This window comes from Dendropsophus ebraccatus, chromosome 3 (genome assembly GCF_027789765.1).
Source record: "Dendropsophus ebraccatus isolate aDenEbr1 chromosome 3, aDenEbr1.pat, whole genome shotgun sequence".
NCBI lineage: Eukaryota > Metazoa > Chordata > Amphibia > Anura > Hylidae > Dendropsophus > Dendropsophus ebraccatus.
The window spans coordinates 62,973,211-62,992,848 of NC_091456.1; the positions used below are offsets into that span (position 1 = coordinate 62,973,211).

Consider the following 19,638-nt stretch of genomic DNA (forward strand, 5'->3'; position numbering starts at 1 on the left):
TGTAGTATAATAGATTAGGGGTCATTCACACATCCATAGAATTCTGTCCATACACGGACAGTGTTCTGCGGACTTGTCCTGGGAGATTCCAGCATCAGGATTAATTATGATGTCGGAAGTTCCTAAACCGTTAAAAAGTTTGCGCTAGTGTAGTGACACTGCCGCACGCTAGAGCAAACCTTTAGGAGCTCCCAACATCATCATGTTGCTGGGAGCTCCCAGGTCCAGTCTGGAATTCTACAGACGTGTAAATGACCCATGATGAAAAGCGACAAGTGTCTGTCAGAATGTATGTAGAACTGCCAGTATTGTCTTTATGACATACGCTTTTTTTTCTGTTTCTTTTTTATCTGCGTCTTTAAACTCTCCTTGTATTTTGATACTGTGCACAGTTTATATTCATTTACAACTTAGGCTGGGTTCATTGCGCAAATAATGTCTGTTGTTTGTACAATAATGGCGTTTTTACATGGTGCGAACCTAACCTGTTCTGACCCTGTCAAAAACTTTGATTGTAACAAAGACATAAAACAAAAGTTTTGATCAGTCAGGGTCTGGGGGTTCCGACCTCCAGCCATCACTAGATGAGAGAAGTGCACAGCTGACGGTAGTGTTCAATGAATTTGCTGAACCTGAACATTCTGCATATGACTCCCGGTGGCTGCAGAAGTTGGATGCAGCCCTAGGGAGTCCTGGAAAACATGGATACAGCAATAGGCTATATCCTTGTTTTCCTAGCAGCCCTAGGGCTGCATCCACCTTCTCCAATCCAGGGCTCCAGACTAAAAAATTTACCTAGGAGCCATTGGCTCCTAACCTGAAAAATGTAGGCGCCAAATAGAATATTTGGTCGCCAACATTTTAAAACATGTAAAATTAATGTTATGTTACATGGGACTTACTGTGTGCAGAGGCCACGGCAGCATCCTCCTCCTTTAGATTCTTTCTTTTCTTAGTTTGAAAACGTTCAACATGGAAACTTGCAACTTGACAACCATATACAGTCTGACTCAGTACTTCAGCTTCACTTGGCTAGCCTTTTAATGAGGCTTACTCTTCTGAACTTGAACTTAAAAGCTTGCAACTTGACAACAATATACAGTCCACTAGAATGTGTGAGGTGGTCTACAAGTCAGGTTCTGAGTCAGTGTATATACATACAGACACTGAGGGAAGTGGTACTGTGCAGTGTATATACACACACACACTGAGGGAAGAGGTACTGTGCAGTGTATATACAGACACTGAGGGAAGTGGTACTGTGCAGTCTATACATACTGACACTGAGGGAAGTGGTACTGTGCAGTGTATATACATACAGACACTGAGGGAAGTGGTACTGTGCAGTCTATACATACTGACACTGAGGGAAGTGGTACTGTGCAGTGTATATACACACACACACTGAGGGAAGAGGTACTGTGCAGTCTATACATACTGACACTGAGGGAAGAGGTACTGTGCAGTCTATACATACTGACACTGAGGGAAGTGGTACTGTGCAGTGTATACATACACACACACTGAGGGAAGTGGTACTGTGCAGTGTATACATACAGACACTGAGGGAAGTGGTACTGTGCAGTGTATACATACAGACACTGAGGGAAGTGGTACTGTGCAGTGTATACATACAGACACTGAGGGAAGTGGTACTGTGCAGTGTATATACAGACACTGAGGGAAGTGGTACTGTGCAGTGTATATACAGACACTGAGGGAAGTGGTACTGTGCAGTGTATATACAGACACTGAGGGAAGTGGTACTGTGCAGTGTATACATACACACACACTGAGGGAAGCGGTACTGTGCAGTCTATACATACTGACACTGAGGGAAGCGGTACTGTGCAGTCTATACATACTGACACTGAGGGAAGCGGTACTGTGCAGTCTATACATACTGACACTGAGGGAAGTGGTACTGTGCAGTCTATACATACTGACACTGAGGGAAGTGGTACTGTGCAGTCTATACATACTGACACTGAGGGAAGTGGTACTGTGCAGTGTATATATACACACACACTGAGGGAAGTGGTACTGTGCAGTGTATATACACACACACACACACTGAGGGAAGTGGTACTGTGCAGTGTATATACACACACACACACACACTGAGGGAAGTGGTACTGTGCAGTCTATACATACTGACACTGAGGGAAGTGGTACTGTGCAGTGTATATACACACACACACTGAGGGAAGTGGTACTGTGCAGTCTATACATACTGACACTGAGGGAAGTGGTACTGTGCAGTCTATACATACAGACACTGAGGGAAGTGGTACTGTGCAGTGTATATACAGACACTGAGGGAAGTGGTACTGTGCAGTGTATATACAGACACTGAGGGAAGTGGTACTGTGCAGTGTATACATACACACACACTGAGGGAAGCGGTACTGTGCAGTCTATACATACTGACACTGAGGGAAGTGGTACTGTGCAGTCTATACATACTGACACTGAGGGAAGTGGTACTGTGCAGTGTATATATACACACACACTGAGGGAAGTGGTACTGTGCAGTGTATATACACACACACACACACTGAGGGAAGTGGTACTGTGCAGTGTATATACACACACACACACTGAGGGAAGTGGTACTGTGCAGTCTATACATACTGACACTGAGGGAAGTGGTACTGTGCAGTGTATATACACACACACACTGAGGGAAGTGGTACTGTGCAGTCTATACATACTGACACTGAGGGAAGTGGTACTGTGCAGTCTATACATACCCGCACCCCACACGCACTGACTACCGCACCTGGCCGCCATCACAACAGACACTACCAATCAGCCGTCCAGGCCGCGGTCCCCCCACACAGATTAGTGGCCGGCCGCCACCCCTGCCGTCCCTCCGGTTGTACTCACACACACTATCCACAAATTGGTGCCGCTGGGGTGCACTTGAAGAACCGCCGGGTGAGGAGAGGCGGGAGAGAGGAGTGTGGCGCCTCTGCGGTCGTCCGTCCAATGAATGACGGACGTGCTGGATGACGTCACTGGAGAAGCGTGTCCCCGCACACGTCATCCAGCACGTCCGTCATTCATTGGACGGACGGCCGCAGAGGCGCCACGTGCTTCGGTGCAGCGTGCGGAAGTCCTTAAAGAGACAGCCGCTGCCGGGGCCAGTCGCAAATGGCACCCAGATTAATAAATCTGGGCGCCATTTGCAAGATATCAGTCGCATTGGCGACCATTTTGGTCGCCATCTGGAGCCCTGCAATCACCAGGAGTCAAATGCAGAGCGTTCAGGTCAAGGAGACATTCCAGCTTTCTGCAGTTCAGGAGCTTAGCGACGCCCTTTTGTCACTTTTGCTTACTTTATGGACAGATTACTGACGCATAGACAGATATATGGAATGTACCATCTATCATCTTTATCCAACTGTGTCAGCAGTTTTGAACTGCATCTGACACATCACTATACAACAACCTCCTCCTTATCATCACAGACCTCAGATCTTTAAGCATTTATAGTATAGATATGAAAATTTAAAAAACAAATCACCAACAATTCTTAGAAAATATGTTCTATTATGTAAAACATGATTTAAACAATAGGTTATTTTTCTAGTGACACCTTCCCTTTAAGATATTTCACAGGTGCCGGTTCCCTATTAGTGTTGTTGTCAGTCTTTTATAGTAGAAGGAGCATGAGAAATAATAAACAGGTCTGCATAGAGTTGTGCAGTCCCTAAGCTTGTCCCTGCAGGGAGTTGTACAGTCCCTAAGCTTGTCCTGTAAGCCCTCCATCAGATTTACTACTCCAGTTCTATCCATTATAGTGAGAAATTACTAATTACACATTCATATAATCAGCAGTGTCAATTGGGGATTCTCTTGGCTCTCCTAGACTTTACCTCATGTGACCTCCGTGTGGATATTTGTATAGACCATAGCAGGTGAGTAGCTGTGCCTGGTAATGCAGGTGTGAAGGCGTTTACTGCTCTGGAAAGTCAATTCTTCCTCTGTCTCTTTTAATCGCCTTATATAAATATATCTGTGTCACTTTGTCAGGGATTTAGGCTTCAAGTTAGAGCCTGCTACTAGTGTAAGTGCTACAAGGTTGTGTTCACACATAGGGGTGAAATTGTCAGCCCACTACATCTACATTTTGGTGTGACAAATTTGCATGTTTTTCAAAGTGTTGGTCAAAGCTCCTGTTGTTCCTGTTGTGTGGTGTTCTACTGTTACATCAGCCACAGCAGGTGGTGGTCAGGGCTTAGTGTAAAAGGAACGTGGCCTAAGCAATGCCATATTTATCAGAATATACGCTAGAGAACATATATTGTAGCTGATATGTACACTGTAAGCTTAGGAACTATCGCATTATTCTTAGTGCGGTGTGCAGGATAGCCACTGATTGATTTAGATAGGTTCACTTCTTAATAAATCGGTGCGTGAGACGCCGGTGTAGGCAAATTCTCTGCATAGTTTTCAGTTGTATTTTAAGGCACTGCACAGTTCACTTGTTTTGAGACATAAACAAAAAAGATATAAAAAAAAGTTTCTAGAAAGCAATAAAAAATAAAATAAAATTTGGGGCCAATGTTGCTTGAGCCTGAGCTAAATCCTGCGTTAACCTTGGCTGGGTATACAGACAGTTTTTTTTTTTCTGTGTTGGTTACGCTTCTGCTTTGGCTAAAAACACAGACCAAAAGTTCAATACAGTGACAAAGTTCAATGCACAAATGGGTAGAAGAGGGCCGCTGTGCAGGAAAAAAATGGAACATCATATAGCGCTACACAAGCGCCTTGTTCACACCATTCTCCTTATTGAGGGAAGTCCAGAGGTTTGGACCTTTTTTAAGGGTACATTCACAGTATGGAACACGCACTGAATTTCTTGAAGATTCCACATCCAAATGCACTCGGAATCCACAAGAAATTCTGCCTGTCAAAAATGAGCATTGTGATTTTATATTGTGTTTAATGGACTTTCTGCTGATTCGTTCACACAGCGGAATTTTCGTCTGGTAAATTCCGCCGTGGATCCGTGTTCCACCTAAAGTATTCACATGTCCATTTTTTTGGCGGATTCCGCTACAGGAATCCTATAGAAGCCAATGGGGCTTGAATTCTGCTTGCATTCCACTTGAATTCAGCTCCTATTCTGCCAGAGCTGTGTAGGCGAGGGATTTCTAGCAGAATCTGCGCATATTCTGTAGTTTGAACGTGCTCTTAGGCTGCTGTCACAGTTTTTTTTGAGAAACTGTAACAGCACTTTTTGAGCCAGAAGTGGATCCAGCAGGAATCAGGAGTATTAGGCCTTCCTTTTTATACTTCCTATTCCTTTTGAATCCACTCGGTGCAGTGACAGTTTAAAAAAAAAAAAAAAACTGCAGTGTGAGATATCAGCCTTAGGGGACATTCACACATTCACTGATTACGGTGCTTGCACAGAAGATGTGATTTGTTATGATGCAGGCAGCTCCAAATCAGTTTAAATCTTTGTGCTACTGTACTGACACAGCTGCATGGCTTTGTAAGTACAGTAGCGGGAAGATTTAAACTGATTCGGAGCTCCCTGCATCGTAATGCCTCATGATGACGAGAGCTCCGCATTGCATTTTGCTGTATATATAAACATTACATGGAACGCGTGAATGCCCCTTATATTCGGTCACATGGTAAAGAAAAAGAAACATGTTTAAGACAGGTTTTGCAGTTAATGGGAGAGCCACCTCCTTGTTTTAACACACCGCACTGATTTAGAACCGCTATGAAGTGTGCATCTCCAGTGCACACTTCCAAGAAATACATTTAGAATATTTTCACTGGGATAGGTGACATGTTATTTGAACTAAAAAAAATAAATGTGCTGCACAGCAGCCACACATTACATGTGTTTTTGGTACATAATACAAGGAGTTTATTAAAAGTGCAGGGACTATTTATTATTCATGTTTCAATACAAAACAGATTCTAATTTATTTCTAGATTTATATTTCTCAGATTGATCTCTGCATTGTCGTCTGGATCCTATGTAGTGTAGCATCTGGCTGGTTAGTCAGTGGCTGTTTTTTTTTTTTTTTTTTTTACCATAAACAACAGTGTCTGAATCCCAGGTATTGTACTGTTCCTTGGAGATTATGTTCACCAGAAGCATAACATGAGATCCTGCTGCAATTCTTTGTAGAGTTCACATTAGCAGGTTGACGTAAGTGAGAAGGACCTCTGTGCTTACACTGGGATCTTTTCCAAGAGATCTCTACACCGCTTGTTTTGATGTTTTCATACACTTTGCAGATGCAATCTTTGTGTTTACTGTATTTCCTAGATTCATACTGTATGTCCACTGGAGAAAAAAATATATATAGATAGGTGAGGAGATATAGATCGTCAAGCTGGGTGCACCCAAGTGTTGTTCCAACCAAGTACCCCTAAGAAAGCAGTTATAAATGGTGGCAAAATAAAGCCAAGCTTGAACTACCACCATAGACTGGGTGTGAAATCTCTTCCCTTAACAGATACTCTAGTAACAATACGACTGATCTATATGTCCACAGTAATAGTGCTCCCTGTAGCCACTAATAAGCCCCCTTACCCAGTAATAATAGCCCCTGTAGCCAGATTTGCAACCCTGTGGGCAGATACAATGCCACCTATAGCCAGCGTTGCCTAATCATATCTAATCTAAAAAAAAAAAAAAAACATTTTTTAAACAAAAACGTTTGTGTGTAAAAAATACTGTATATCTATCTATATACAGAGGTCCCACAACTTACAGTGGCCTCGGCTTACAATTTCGAAATACAGTGGTCCTTTCTGTAGACCAGACTCTACAATACTACACACAGTTAAGATCCGTGGAACATATTAACTAGATGATCAATTAATAAAAGTGACCATTTTACTGGTAAAACCCCAGGATTACTGAAGTGTATGCACCGATCGGTTGTATACTAGCGTCAGTACAGTGACGCTACTACTGTACAGTGTGATACTACATATCCTGTACTGGTGTGTGTGTCTAGTATCTCCTCTCTACAGTACAATGTGATACTACATGTCCTGTACTGCTGTGTGTCTGGTATCTCCTCTCTACAGTACAGTGTGATACTACATGTCCTGTACTGCTGTGTGTGTCTAGTATCCTCTCTACTGTACAGTGTGATACTACATGTCCTGTACTGCTGTGTGTCTAGTATCTCCTCTCTACAGTACAGTGTGATACTACATGTCCTGTACTGCTGTGTTTGTCTGGTATCTCCTCTCTACAGTATAGTGTGATACTACATGTCCTGTACTGCTGTTTGTCTAGTATCTCCTCTCTACAGTACAATGTGATACTACATGTCCTGTACTGCTGTGTGTCTAGTATCTCCTCTCTACAGTACAGTGTGATACTACATGTCCTGTACTGCTGTGTGTCTAGTATCTCCTCTCTACAGTACAGTGTGATACTACATGTCCTGTACTGCTGTGTGTGTCTAGCATCTCCTCTCTACAGTACAGTGTGATACTACATGTCCTGTACTGCTCTTTACCTGGGCCAGGATAAGCCGCTCCTTTGGGCACCAGGTGAGGGCGGCTTCATTTAATATTTCTGGGACCCTGTGTAATCTGTACAAGAGCCTGAAAACGCTCCGATCCTCTACATAGAAAGAAATTTGCAGCTTCCAGTATCTACTTCTCACAGTTGTATGCAAGGACTTGTACTGAAATGTACTTCTGTCCAGCACACATCTGCATTTTATCATGCAGTCCCCATCCTAAGACCAACATCTAGTAGTTTATAGTAATGGCACATGAAAAGTAACTTTTTTTTTTTTTTGTTTCATCTTCTTTTATTTAATATTTTTTGTTTTAGGCGCGGAACATCTGATGTCTACTCCAACCGATCCGGGTGCAATGCCTCACCCGGGGCCTTCCCCAGGTCCTGGTCCTTCCCCAGGACCTATTTTGGGACCAAGTCCGGGACCAGGGCCTTCCCCAGGATCAGTACACAGTATGATGGGCCCAAGCCCAGGGCCACCCAGTGTCTCCCATCCTCTTTCCAATATGGGCCCTTCAGATTATCCAACAGAGAACATACAATTGATGCATAAGGTAAATGTTTCAAATGCTATTATATGTTAGGTTTACAACATTTGTATGTACGACGGTGTATATAATAAAATCCCGCATTCCCCTAGTGTGCATCTTAGAGTAGCACTGGACATCTGAGAAGTCTGTTAGCCAGAATACATGGAAGTTATCTGCCGGGGAATAACATTTTAGGTTGGTTTATATAATATCTCTGGAACTTCAAGCATGCTTTAAGTGGTTGCCTTCCTGATGTTTAAAGGGAAGGTATTGTTAGAAAATGATCTATAGTTTAATGTATAGTTTTGTGGGGAAAAAGAAAACTGACGCTATCTGTCAGGAAAACTGGACTGATATGTTTTTAATTTTTTTTTAGTGTACACAAAAACTTGGTTGACCATGTTTTTCAGTATGTAAAAATTAAACGTTAAAAAATGGATACAGTTAAACAAATGCGAAAAAGCAGAACCTAGCCTTAAAGGGAACCTGTCACCCTGGGAGAATGGAGCAAACCCACCCCACTCCTCCTACTGGTCCTGCTCCTGAGGCCAGTCTCGCCGCTGGGATATCACCACCGCTCCTCTGCGTGCTCATCATGCAAATGAGCATGGTAAGCACGCAGAGGATCAGTGGCGATTTCCAGAAAACCCCCGCTCTCCCAGTAAATGGGGGTCCCAGAGATGATCATAAATTTATGACATTGCATAGATGTCATAGCTATAATATTAGGAAAAAGTCCTCTTCAATTTAGCACAGAAGTAAACAAAATACTAGAATGTACACTTAAAATGCATTATTTAAACTTAAATAGCAAAAATATTTTTCTCTGGTAAGGTGGGTGCAGCCTGTAGGTGGTTAATGCCACGTTTGCTTGGCTTATGCTATAATTTCTATTGACTGGAATATAAAGAGCCAGACACGTGCATCCACCTCTTTGTTAAAGGGGTTATCCAGCGTGGGGGCACTTTTTTGGGGGGAACGGGGAGGAGGTGGCTGAAATAAAAGCCGTCCACTTACCTCCCCGGTTCCAGCGGCGCGTCCAGGTGTCTGACGCCACCCGAGACGTTACGTCTCAGGGCCGCTCAGCCACTCTGTGAAGGAGGCGGGATCCGAGCGGACTTCAAACGGATCCCGCCTCCTTCACTGAGTGGCTGAGCGGCCCTGAGACGTAGCATCTCGGGCGGCGTCAGACACCAGGAAGCGGCCGGGGACCGGAGCGCCGGGATGCGGGACCCGCCGCTGGAACCGGGAAGGTAAGTGGACGTCTTTTATTTCAGCCACCTCCTCCCCGGTTCCCCTAAAAAAGTGCCCCCACACTGGAGCACCCCTTTAATCCTCTGTTTTTCTGGTAGGGGTCCTAGATCTAGTACATCCCCATCTATCACACCATTATTGTGTGACATTTTAACATTTTGAGTCATTAAACCATGATTTTAAGGGATGTCCTTTCTGATACCAGTTGTAACAATTTTCAATATCTCTAGTGAGTTTTCTACAAGGCCGGGTGGCTGGGCACAGATGTCTATCATATATTAAGGAGCTATAAATGCAGCCATGGGATCCAGGAGTATCCGAGCAGTCAGTCTCGCTGATCCTAGTGATGAAATAGTTCAGTGCAGTACAACTATGTTAGTTAATCAGCTCACTTATATGTGACTTATTCTGAATTTCTAATGTGTACTTTATATTGCCAGGAGTTGTTAAGTGAAACTGACTAAACCTCTCTTTACAGCAGCCCATGGAGAGCATGCATGATAAAGCAATGTCTGACGAAATGCACTGCGCTACCATGAAAAGCTCAAACATGAGGCCACCTCATGCTGGGATGGGCCCTCCACAGAGTCCTATGGATCAACACAGTCAAGGTACTTGCTGCTTTTTATTTTTTCCTCCAGAACTGCATTACACTAATCTATTATAGTGCTCTTTATTATAATTTGAATACATTTCTTAGTAAGATCACTTGGTGAAGTGCATTGTAAGTCAAAGGTATCCTGACCGAATTAGAAAAAGAAAAGTTTACGGTTCCTTCCAGTCACATGAGCGTGGTGTTTGCTCTGAAATAAAGCAACCTTTGTCCCTGCTGCTCAGCATAAAGCTCTAAAATGTGCTTCTTCTGTCGTCATTGAATGTTCTGAAGATTTCAACGGCAACACGTGTTTCCACCCCTGCACTTCTGACCGGATTGTCTCTATATTCAGCATTATATCTTGTACTCCTGTCTTCTACTGATCAGCCACTATCCTTTATATCAGATCTTACCCTGCTTGTTCTCTTTGTGCTATGCAGTTAATCCCATGATGCTCCACAAGAGCATTACATTACCAGAGCCAGTACCCATCCCTACTTGCTGTGAGAACAGAGTAGTAATCCTTCCCTCTATATTCTCCTAAATAAAATAGGAAACCGTAAGTATGCAGTCATGGTGGCTGAACTGTATCCCCTCCATTATAACTGTGTGGCAAGAACTGTATGATCCTCATCAGTAACTGTGGTAGGTGGTCCTGTCCTCCCATGGTAATCTTATTGTGGAACAGTTTCTGACTTCTGTCCCCTGAACCCTCCGAAATAAGGCTCCTTGCACACATCCATAACCATTTTTACGGTCTAGAAATACTGATCAGGAGGCCTCAGGAAATCGGTATCAATCAGTATTTCCTGACTGTAAAAATAGAAAGGGAGAAAAAAAATAAATAAAAATACATACCGTACTTGCCTGCTACATGGTATTATTCCAGCTCTCCAGCTTGTCTTCCTTGCTGGTGTGTTGGAGCGCCGGACAGAAAAAGCGGCCTCTTGTGTCGTTGACAACTTGATAGGTGAGGGTGTTTCTGTTGGAGGTATACTTTAAAAGGAACTTGTCATACTTTTGATGCCCAAACCATCAGTTATTGCAGTGACTTCTTCCCATCTCACCAGCCTTCATCAATAGATCTAGCAAATCAAGGATACTGATGCTACGGTAGTAAAAGCTGGTGGGGACCCCATGGCTAGCAGCACACAATTCAAGTAGAGTAGCCGCAGCCAACTCTAGACTCCCTGAACACACAAACTGCACCTCCAGCATGTATTACTGGGAGGACACACCAACAATGAAAAAAAGCCTGAAGCTAGGAGCAAACTGAATATCACGGGGTCTGACAATGACTGAAGGAATAAAGATTCTAGACTCAAAGGGCAACATTTTAACCAATACCATGTGTAAAATTCACTACCCTATGCCTAAGGTGTTTGTAGCCTGCAAGTTTTTTGGTTTTTTTTTCCAGTCAGTCAGTATACAGTTTACAAAAGTTTACATACCCCAGCAGAATTTTTGCTTTCTTTACTTTTTTTCCCAGAGGATATGAATGATAACATGCAAACTTTTTTTTTTCCACTCATAGTTAGTGGTTGGGTGAAGTAATTTATTGTCAACTACTGTGTTTTCTCTTTTTAACCCCTTCATGTCAGCAATGCGTTTATATACGTTCCTGCTGCTGATTTCCCCTGCAGCAGGAACGTTTATAAACGTACCTGAGTTCGGAGGCTTTAGATGAGTGCAGGACCGCTGCAGTGTGGTCAGAGATGGTGAATCACTCAGGGGATTGGGGGATCCAGCCAAGCCTCCTGGGACATCACGCCCTTCTCCCTGTCTGCATCATCAGCAAACACACACAATGTGAGACAAAGGCATGGACTCATAAGGTGGGAAAACAGTGGGAGCAGGAGACAATGTGGATTGGCACAGAGGCCATTTTTCTTCACTTCCTGGATTTCTATCAGCTACCAGTGTAGCAGAACCGTACAGATATGGTAATACATTATATAGACACATCTATATAACGTTTAGAGTACTTGTAATAGAAAACAAATTTTCCTCATGTGAAGTTCCCCATTAAGCACTAAGGCAGACTCTATGTACAGATCACTGATAATACTGATTTATGCTATGCTATGGCATAGCGTTGATCAGTATAAGCAATCTAATCATTGCATATTTTACAGCAAAAAAAAAAGTGTCTTTCAAAAAAAAATTTTAAGTATTAAAAAAGCCATTATAACTCCACTAATAAAAGTTTTAAATACCTCCTTGCCCATTATAAAAATATGTAAAAAAAAAACCCATAAACATTATACATTGTATCAGAATTGTCCGATCTATTAAAATATAACAATATTGTTCCCACATGGTGAACAGTGTAAATGAGAGGGGGGGGGGGGGGGAGAGAAACAGGATTGCTTTATTTATTTATTTATTTATTTTAATTATAAAAAAAAATGAAGTGATCAAAATTTTTCTTTTACACCAATATGAAACTAATAAAAACTAGAGATCATGGCGCAAAAAATGACACCCCAACCATCTCTGTAGGTGGAAAAATAAAGGTGCTATGGCTCTTAGAAGGCGGGGAGGAACATTGCATTAATTTGACTCGGACATCCGTGCATCAATGACCTCGGTCATGAAGGTGTTAAATCATAATGATAACATCAAAAACAACCAAATGACCCTGATCAAAAGTTTACATACCCCAGTTCTTAATACCGTGTATTGCCCCCTCTAACATGGATGACAGCTTTAAGTCTTTTGTGGTAGTTGTGGATGAGGCTCTTTATTTTCTCATGTTGTAAAGCTGCCCATTCTTCTTGGAAAAAATCCTCCAGTTCCTGTAAATTCTTGGGCTGTCTTGCATGAACTGCAAGCTTGAGATCTCCCCATAATGGCTCAATAATATTCAAGTCAAGAGACTTAGATGGCTACTCCAGAACACTTTGTTCTGCTGTAGCCAATGGCAGGTCAACCCGATCGCTATTTTTCAGAAAGTCCTGTATTTCTAAATTTTGAACACTGCTGATTGTTCAGATATCCAAGGAATTGATAATGCCAGTCAGCAGTGTTCAAAATGTGGTTAACAAATACCGGGGCAACTCAGGTCTTAGTGGTCAACCTATGTAAACATTTGCACAGGCTGATTCATTCAAATAGGTGATATTCGGTCCCTGTCTTTAATCTCTTACTCTTTACTCTCTAAGAGTAGCAGTCTAGTCCCATCTAGAGTCATTAGTTACAAGAGCTTTTCTCATAGATCATTAACAGAGGACATATCCAATATATGCTTCACAGGGAAGGATTTGGTAGGTGTAGATAACCTGTTGCTCAGAAATTGTAAATGTTTTCCTTGTTAGAGCAACACACTACAGGTTTAAATGTATATACCTCATTATATCATGTTTTTCTTCAGGGTATATGTCTCCTCATCCATCACCCTTGGGAGCTCCTGAACATGTATCTAGTCCAATGTCTGGTGGTGGACCAACGCCACCACAGATACCTCCAGCACAGCCTGGGCTTATGATGCAGGGAGATCAACAAGTTATTAGTCAGCCCAGTCGTGGACCCTCGGCATTTAGCCAGGTTCAGCTTCACCAGCTGCGTGCTCAGATATTGGCCTACAAGATGTTGGCAAGAGGGCAACCATTGTCAGAAAATCTACAACTTGCTGTTCAAGGAAAGAGGACCTTACCAGCAATTCAGCAACAACAGCAGCCTCCACAAGCACAACAACCACCACCGCAACCGCAACAACCACCATCAAATTACATCCGGCCACCAAGTAAGTGACTGACTGCTTTTATTAGTCCTTTTCCCCATAACTCTTATTTTTACTATTAACTGAAGTTAAGATGTTGTATAACCCCTGAGAGCTCCTGCAGAAGAGGTTCAGTATTTAGTTTTTTTTTATCTTTGTTTTAACTGTTTGTATTAAACTTTTTTTTTTAAAAACTGCATACAGTACCACAAGTTCACAGTAAGGCACACATGAACGGTCAATAACAAGTCCATAGCATATCAGAAGACAAATTGTACACCATATTAACATTTATCTGTAAATAATACAATAAAAAAACCTAGGAAGTGATGCACTACAAGAGGGTTGGAGGGAAAACACAGAGTAGAGATGAAAACAACTCAAGCATGCTTGAAACCGATAATTCGGCATTTGAATATTGGTGGCTGCGAAGCTGGATTGAGCCCTAAGACTGCCTGGAAAACATGGATACAGCTATGGGCCAACAGCATGGAAATATCCTCCCTATGGAGAGGACCATGTCACCTAAAGAAGTTTAGACTTATATTCCTTTCTTATCCAGTAGGTTTCTCAGAGACCAGACTAATTCAAAAGCCTCTGTCTTATTGTGAAGCAGTAAGATGTTACATGGAGAAATTTAGAAATTAGAAATTTAGAAATTTACTTAGTTGCAATTTAGAGCTTGCTGTGCTTTCCAAAATGTAGGACCCCCTCTGACTATTATATACTCCAGTGGGACATATGGACAGGGGTTTAACATTTATAGTTGTAATAGTTTCTGAAAGACATATGTATTATACATATGTAATAAATATATAAACAAATCACTTACCCTATTTTCTTTAATGCCCTGTATGTTTCTTATACCATAAGTGCACCCTACATTTACAGCTGTGTTGCTTAAAAAGCCAAGCATAAGTCAAGATCATAGTGTTTTTTTAGGTGTTTTATTGTTATTAGATCATTTTGTATTTTACATACAATAACAAAACAACTAATACACAGTACAAAAAAACAGGCCAATCACACGAAACCATTGTGCCATAGGGGTCATACATATAAAAGGCTATTTCACAAGGATATTAAAGAAGGGGGGAAAAAACAAAGTTGCCTGTAAGATGCAGACAAAGATATTGGTACTGTAGTTCCCAATCTGCCAGTCAGTATCAAAATGAAGAGGTGTGAATAGACGTAAGTGTAATATATTTTCTGGGCTTGGCAGAAACCTGTGATTCACATACTTGCAAAGAATCAGCAGTAACTATTTTGCACCTTATTTACCCCGCCCCCGCAATTATTCTAAAAAGAGACGTAGTTAGGTTCAGCGTTTAGACATTAGGTTAAGAAAGGGCTGCATGAGATTTCTGCAAAAGTTCCCAAAGAGCCCTCGTAGGAGCTCCTGGTTGTCTATCCATTTGCCTCATATACGCTCACATTTTTTTCTGACATTTTTTTTTTCTTTTTTTGCGGTACATCTCTAACCTGATAACGTTCATTTTAATCAGAAATTCTTGAAGTATTGGAATTGAATCCAAAAAGCTGCAATGATCTTGCTTGCCTGGTTCGGCAGTCTCAATGGCTAGCTTATCAGTCTCCTCCACATTGGAAATGCCCAGAATGCAAGGTTAAGGTTGTACTGGTAAAGAGAGGGCATAAGCTTTGAATATCACCTGTAATGCGCTATTCCAGAAGTCTCCCAAATCCTTGCATCCCTATAGCATGTGTAGTAAAATGGCTCCAATCATTTGACATCTCGGGCGGTTTGAAGACCTATATTATATAAGAAGAGTTAAGTCAGTTGTAGTCTGTTTATTGCATCTTTTTGATTGTTACATGTCTTCAGGATGCTCTCCTGGTTGTGGCTTTAAAAAACAAAACACTGTCAGGTTGTGAACAGTTGTAGTAATTTTGTATAGTGAGTTTTTATCACTCAGAGGAAGTCTGGTAGGGAGTTAAAAAAAAAAATCACTATTACCAGGTGGTAGTGGTGTGTGTGTGTGTGTGTGTGTGTGGGGGGGGGGGGGGGTGATTTGAAAAAAAACAAATCTGCTTACCACTCTCCAAACCCGCGCTGTACTGCACAAAGGAACTCCTGGACCAGGCCGGCTGTTTTCTTCACAGTTCCGGGTACATCACGACCTGCCATCCACTTTACGAGCTGGTGGGATTTAGCCTGCTCAGCCAATCACTGACTGCAGCGGTATCCCACCCTTGGGCTCAGAAAACAGCCGGCGGGGTCCAGGAGCTGGTCACAGCTCTTTTCATCGGGACAGGTGAATAGAACTGATTTTTTTTTTTTTTATTCCCCCACCCCGTCCTGAATGTGTTTTTTTTTTTTTTTGGGTCCCCCATCGTACCTCTTAAATTCAGATGTATTCTTTGGGATTTTTCCTATTTTAAATCCAATTAAAAGGAAGTACACATATAGCAGCCCTGTGTTTTTCTAAGCTCTTGCTATGTATGGTAGTCTCATTGTACTAAACGGTGGGGACAGAATCTGTGACTGCCCTGTTGTTCTTTTAGTTGCTTCAGGTAATCTTTGCTTAGGGTCCTATTAGACAAAACGATTTTTCAGAGATTAACAACAAACAATCTCAAACGAAGTTTTTCGTGAACGACCTGAAATTGTTCACCCAATCACATGGAACAATGATCGTTGCTTGCGTTTGTTCTTGTAGTCGACCTGTCCTGATTGTTTGCTTCATTATGGCTATGTTTTTTTCAACCAAAATCAGGTGGAACTGACTGGGCAAAATTATAATAGAGAGATTTGCAGGGTTTTTGTGTTTTCATCCCGCTTCTGGTTTTAGTTGAAAAAATAAAGATGAAAATAGTGACGGAAATACTGTGTGTGGACATAGCCTATCTACGGATCATTGTTTAAGGAGGTGTCATTGTTAAAGGAGGTGGAGAGAGGTTTTTTCTGTTTGGTTTTTTGAGGTGTTCAGGAGAAATGAACACTTAGGAACACGTGGGTGAAAATTAAAAAGTAATAATTATTTCAACAGTAATCATAAAGTAATTTTTTGACACAAATCAGTAAACATAAGTATAACATTCAGTTTACAGTCTAGAAGAGTTGGTGAAACAGATTTTACTTGTGTACGATGCTACAAACGCGTTAATTTAGAAATTACGTCATCTGACAGATGCCAGCCTCCTGCAGCTCCTGCTGCTGCAATGTCACGTACCCCATTGCAGGATTGGCCACTCAGCCAATGAGTGACTGGGGTGGGACACCGCTTTCATCACAGAATGGCTAAACAGGCAATCCATCAGAGACGTGGCGTTTCAGTGGCAGGAGCTGGGTTTGTGACATACCTGGATGCCTGCCGAAAACTACATCAGGCGGCTGTCTGTGAGAGCGATGCAATGGGGGCACGGGGACGGGTAAGTATACACTCTTTATTTTGTTCCTGCACCTCCCTGCCTGCTTGTGATTTTTAAATTTCATAGGAGTTCCTCTTTAAGTTGCCTGCTATACACTGGTAAAAGATAATGTGGGCCATGATTCATGCTGTCATCTGCTCAGTAGCATAGTGAAGGATGCATGGAGTCCTGCTTTGTCTCCTGCCTTTTCTGATCTGTTCAGCAAAAAAATAGGACCTGCACTTGTACGGTGCATTTTGCGGTCCGGGCTTCATAGACTCTATCTCCTTTAGAAGTGCATGGCCTGTGATTGGAGAAGGCTTATCCGCGGGACGCCCGTAATCATGGATCGTGCACCACGGTCTCTTCCACAGCTGTGGGGATGAGCCTTTTACGGGTCCAGAAATGGACACACTGATGTGTTTCTTCATAGTACACACAGACAGGAGACAAAGCAAGATACCAAGCCTTTTGAGTCCTAGTGCTGCAAATACCACCACATAGAGCTTATTCTTATATTAACTAGTGTGTCCTTTTAATAAACACATCCTTTATGTTCATGGACAGTTTTTTTTTATTTGTATCTAATATGGATTATAAACAAAGTTTGGTAATTAAGTTCAAGTTCTTGTTACCACCCCAGTATGGATAAATGTAACTTATTATACCTGTGTGCTGCTTTGGCAAGAAGTTGATGATTTGCCAAATATAACTGTGGTTGAGTTTTGTTTCTGTCTTGTCCTTCCTTCATAGGCATGGGAATGCACCCAATGAGTGTCGCTCCTACTGGAGCAGGACCTGCACCTGGAATGGCTGGACACGCGGCTACACTGGCTTTAAAACCCTGGGGAGAAGGTGAGATGAGCGTGTATAAACTAAAAAATGAACAAGTGATGTAATTGAGGGGTAGTCAAACTGGACTCAGTGGTGGTTTCAGAGGTCAGACCTAAACAATCAGGTTCATTTGCTGTCAGTCACGTGCAGGCTTGCTGAACGGCACACTAGCTATGTAGAAAAACATATTCCAAAAACTGGGCCAAACTTGTCCTTGGGTTGTGTGGTATTATTAATCTGCTCCATACTCTTCAGTCGAACTCAGCTGCAGCACTAAACACAAACCAAAGACAAAAGTGCTGCTTTCTCTGCTTTTTCTAAACCTGGATAACCCTTTTATGGTTTGATATTGCGATATTGTGTATCATTTTTTCTGCATATATGTGTCTGAGGATATGTCAAAAGTTACTGGGTATTAGTTATGCATCTAGGGCACCTTTTACAGGCACAGGTTCTGCAACACCAAATCTGCTGCAGATTCCATACAAGTTAATGTACTGAAGAGTTATCCAGGATAAGATAAAATACTGCACGTTTATTACAGAAACAGCACCACTCACTTGTGTGTGGTATTACAGTTCAGTTTCTCTGAAGTGAACGGAACAAAGTTGCAATACCTGCAATAATGCTTTGGAAGATTATTTCATCCTGTATAAATCCCCTTTCCCTTCAAGAGTAACATATGTTAATAAATAAAAAAGATAAATGATGTTCTTTCTCATGCTTCATCATAAGTATCATGGGTAATTTGATAGAATTCTTACACTATAGAAAATAAGAACCATAGTTGTCTTGGTGAGCTGGAAATGTAGCAGCACAAAGGAATTTGATAGCAAAGTATTTAGTGCAATAAAATGTTGAAAAAATGGATCAAAATGCGAAACACAGAGCATCTTTAGAAATTGCTGTACAATCAATATGCTGTAATAGTGTAATATAATAGTGTAAAGATCGATGGTTTTAAACTTTTTTTTTTCTTTCTTTCTCTTTTTTTTTTTTTTGCTTAGAACCTCAATAATCTCATTATTCTGTTAATATAAAGCGTTATATATAAAGGTAATCTCAGATGTACGTAATTGGTGAATATCCCTGTTTAATAAGACATATATTAAATTCATAAATGGATAAGGGGATAAAAAAATACATGAAAAGAAGTATGGATATAAAACAGCACCATCAGTTCATACAGATTAAAAAATCTAACTATTGCCATAAATAAAACAATCATTGTGAACCAATTATATTAGCTGTAATTCATCATTTGTTCATTAAATGGTTACTTCAATGTTCAATGTTCTCAGGACAAACTTCTGAACTCGGTGTCCCAAGTACCCCACAGAAACTTTCTGTGCCACCGCCAAGTGGCAGACCATCCCCAGCACCACCTGCAGCTCCACCATCTGTCGCTTTGCCTGGCCCATCAGTACCACAGCCTACACCTGGACAGCCTGCTCCAATTGTTCAACTCCAGCAAAAACAGAACCGAATAAGTCCAATCCAGAAACCTCAGGGCTTAGATCCTGTTGAAATACTACAAGAAAGAGAATACAGGTACAAATCACTGTTTTGCATTAGAATGAGTTTAAGTTACCGTCTTCACTTTTATGTTATACTACAGTTTTTGTAGAAAGTGGCCAGCACAATCCCTTAGGTTCGGGAACGTTCTGTGAAAGAAAAGATATTGTATTTTTAATAGGGGTTTTACTGACTTTCTACTGCCATTACTGACATTACGCATTCGGCTTACAGAGAGTTAGAGGTTGACACAAATGTGTGGGAGTGGGCAATAGTAAAGTTGGATAATAAGCAGCAGTTG

General features: G+C 41.7%; 1 protein-coding gene across 3 annotated transcripts in view; it reads left to right on the forward strand.

Moving 5' to 3' along the window:
- Nucleotides 1-19,638, forward strand: part of SMARCA2 (SWI/SNF related BAF chromatin remodeling complex subunit ATPase 2) — a 139,452-nt gene that overhangs the window by 20,386 nt on the left and 99,428 nt on the right. For 2 of the 3 annotated variants that reach the window (XM_069961900.1, XM_069961899.1), the window contains exons 2-6: nt 7,835-8,073; nt 9,782-9,914; nt 13,272-13,643; nt 17,742-17,843; nt 19,124-19,373. In XM_069961900.1, coding sequence (XP_069818001.1) covers nt 7,849-8,073; nt 9,782-9,914; nt 13,272-13,643; nt 17,742-17,843; nt 19,124-19,373 — 1,082 coding nt within the window. In that variant the 5' untranslated portion in view covers nt 7,835-7,848. The remainder of the gene's footprint in view (nt 1-7,834; nt 8,074-9,781; nt 9,915-13,271; nt 13,644-17,741; nt 17,844-19,123; nt 19,374-19,638) is intronic. The other variant, XM_069961901.1, reaches the window with a different exon arrangement.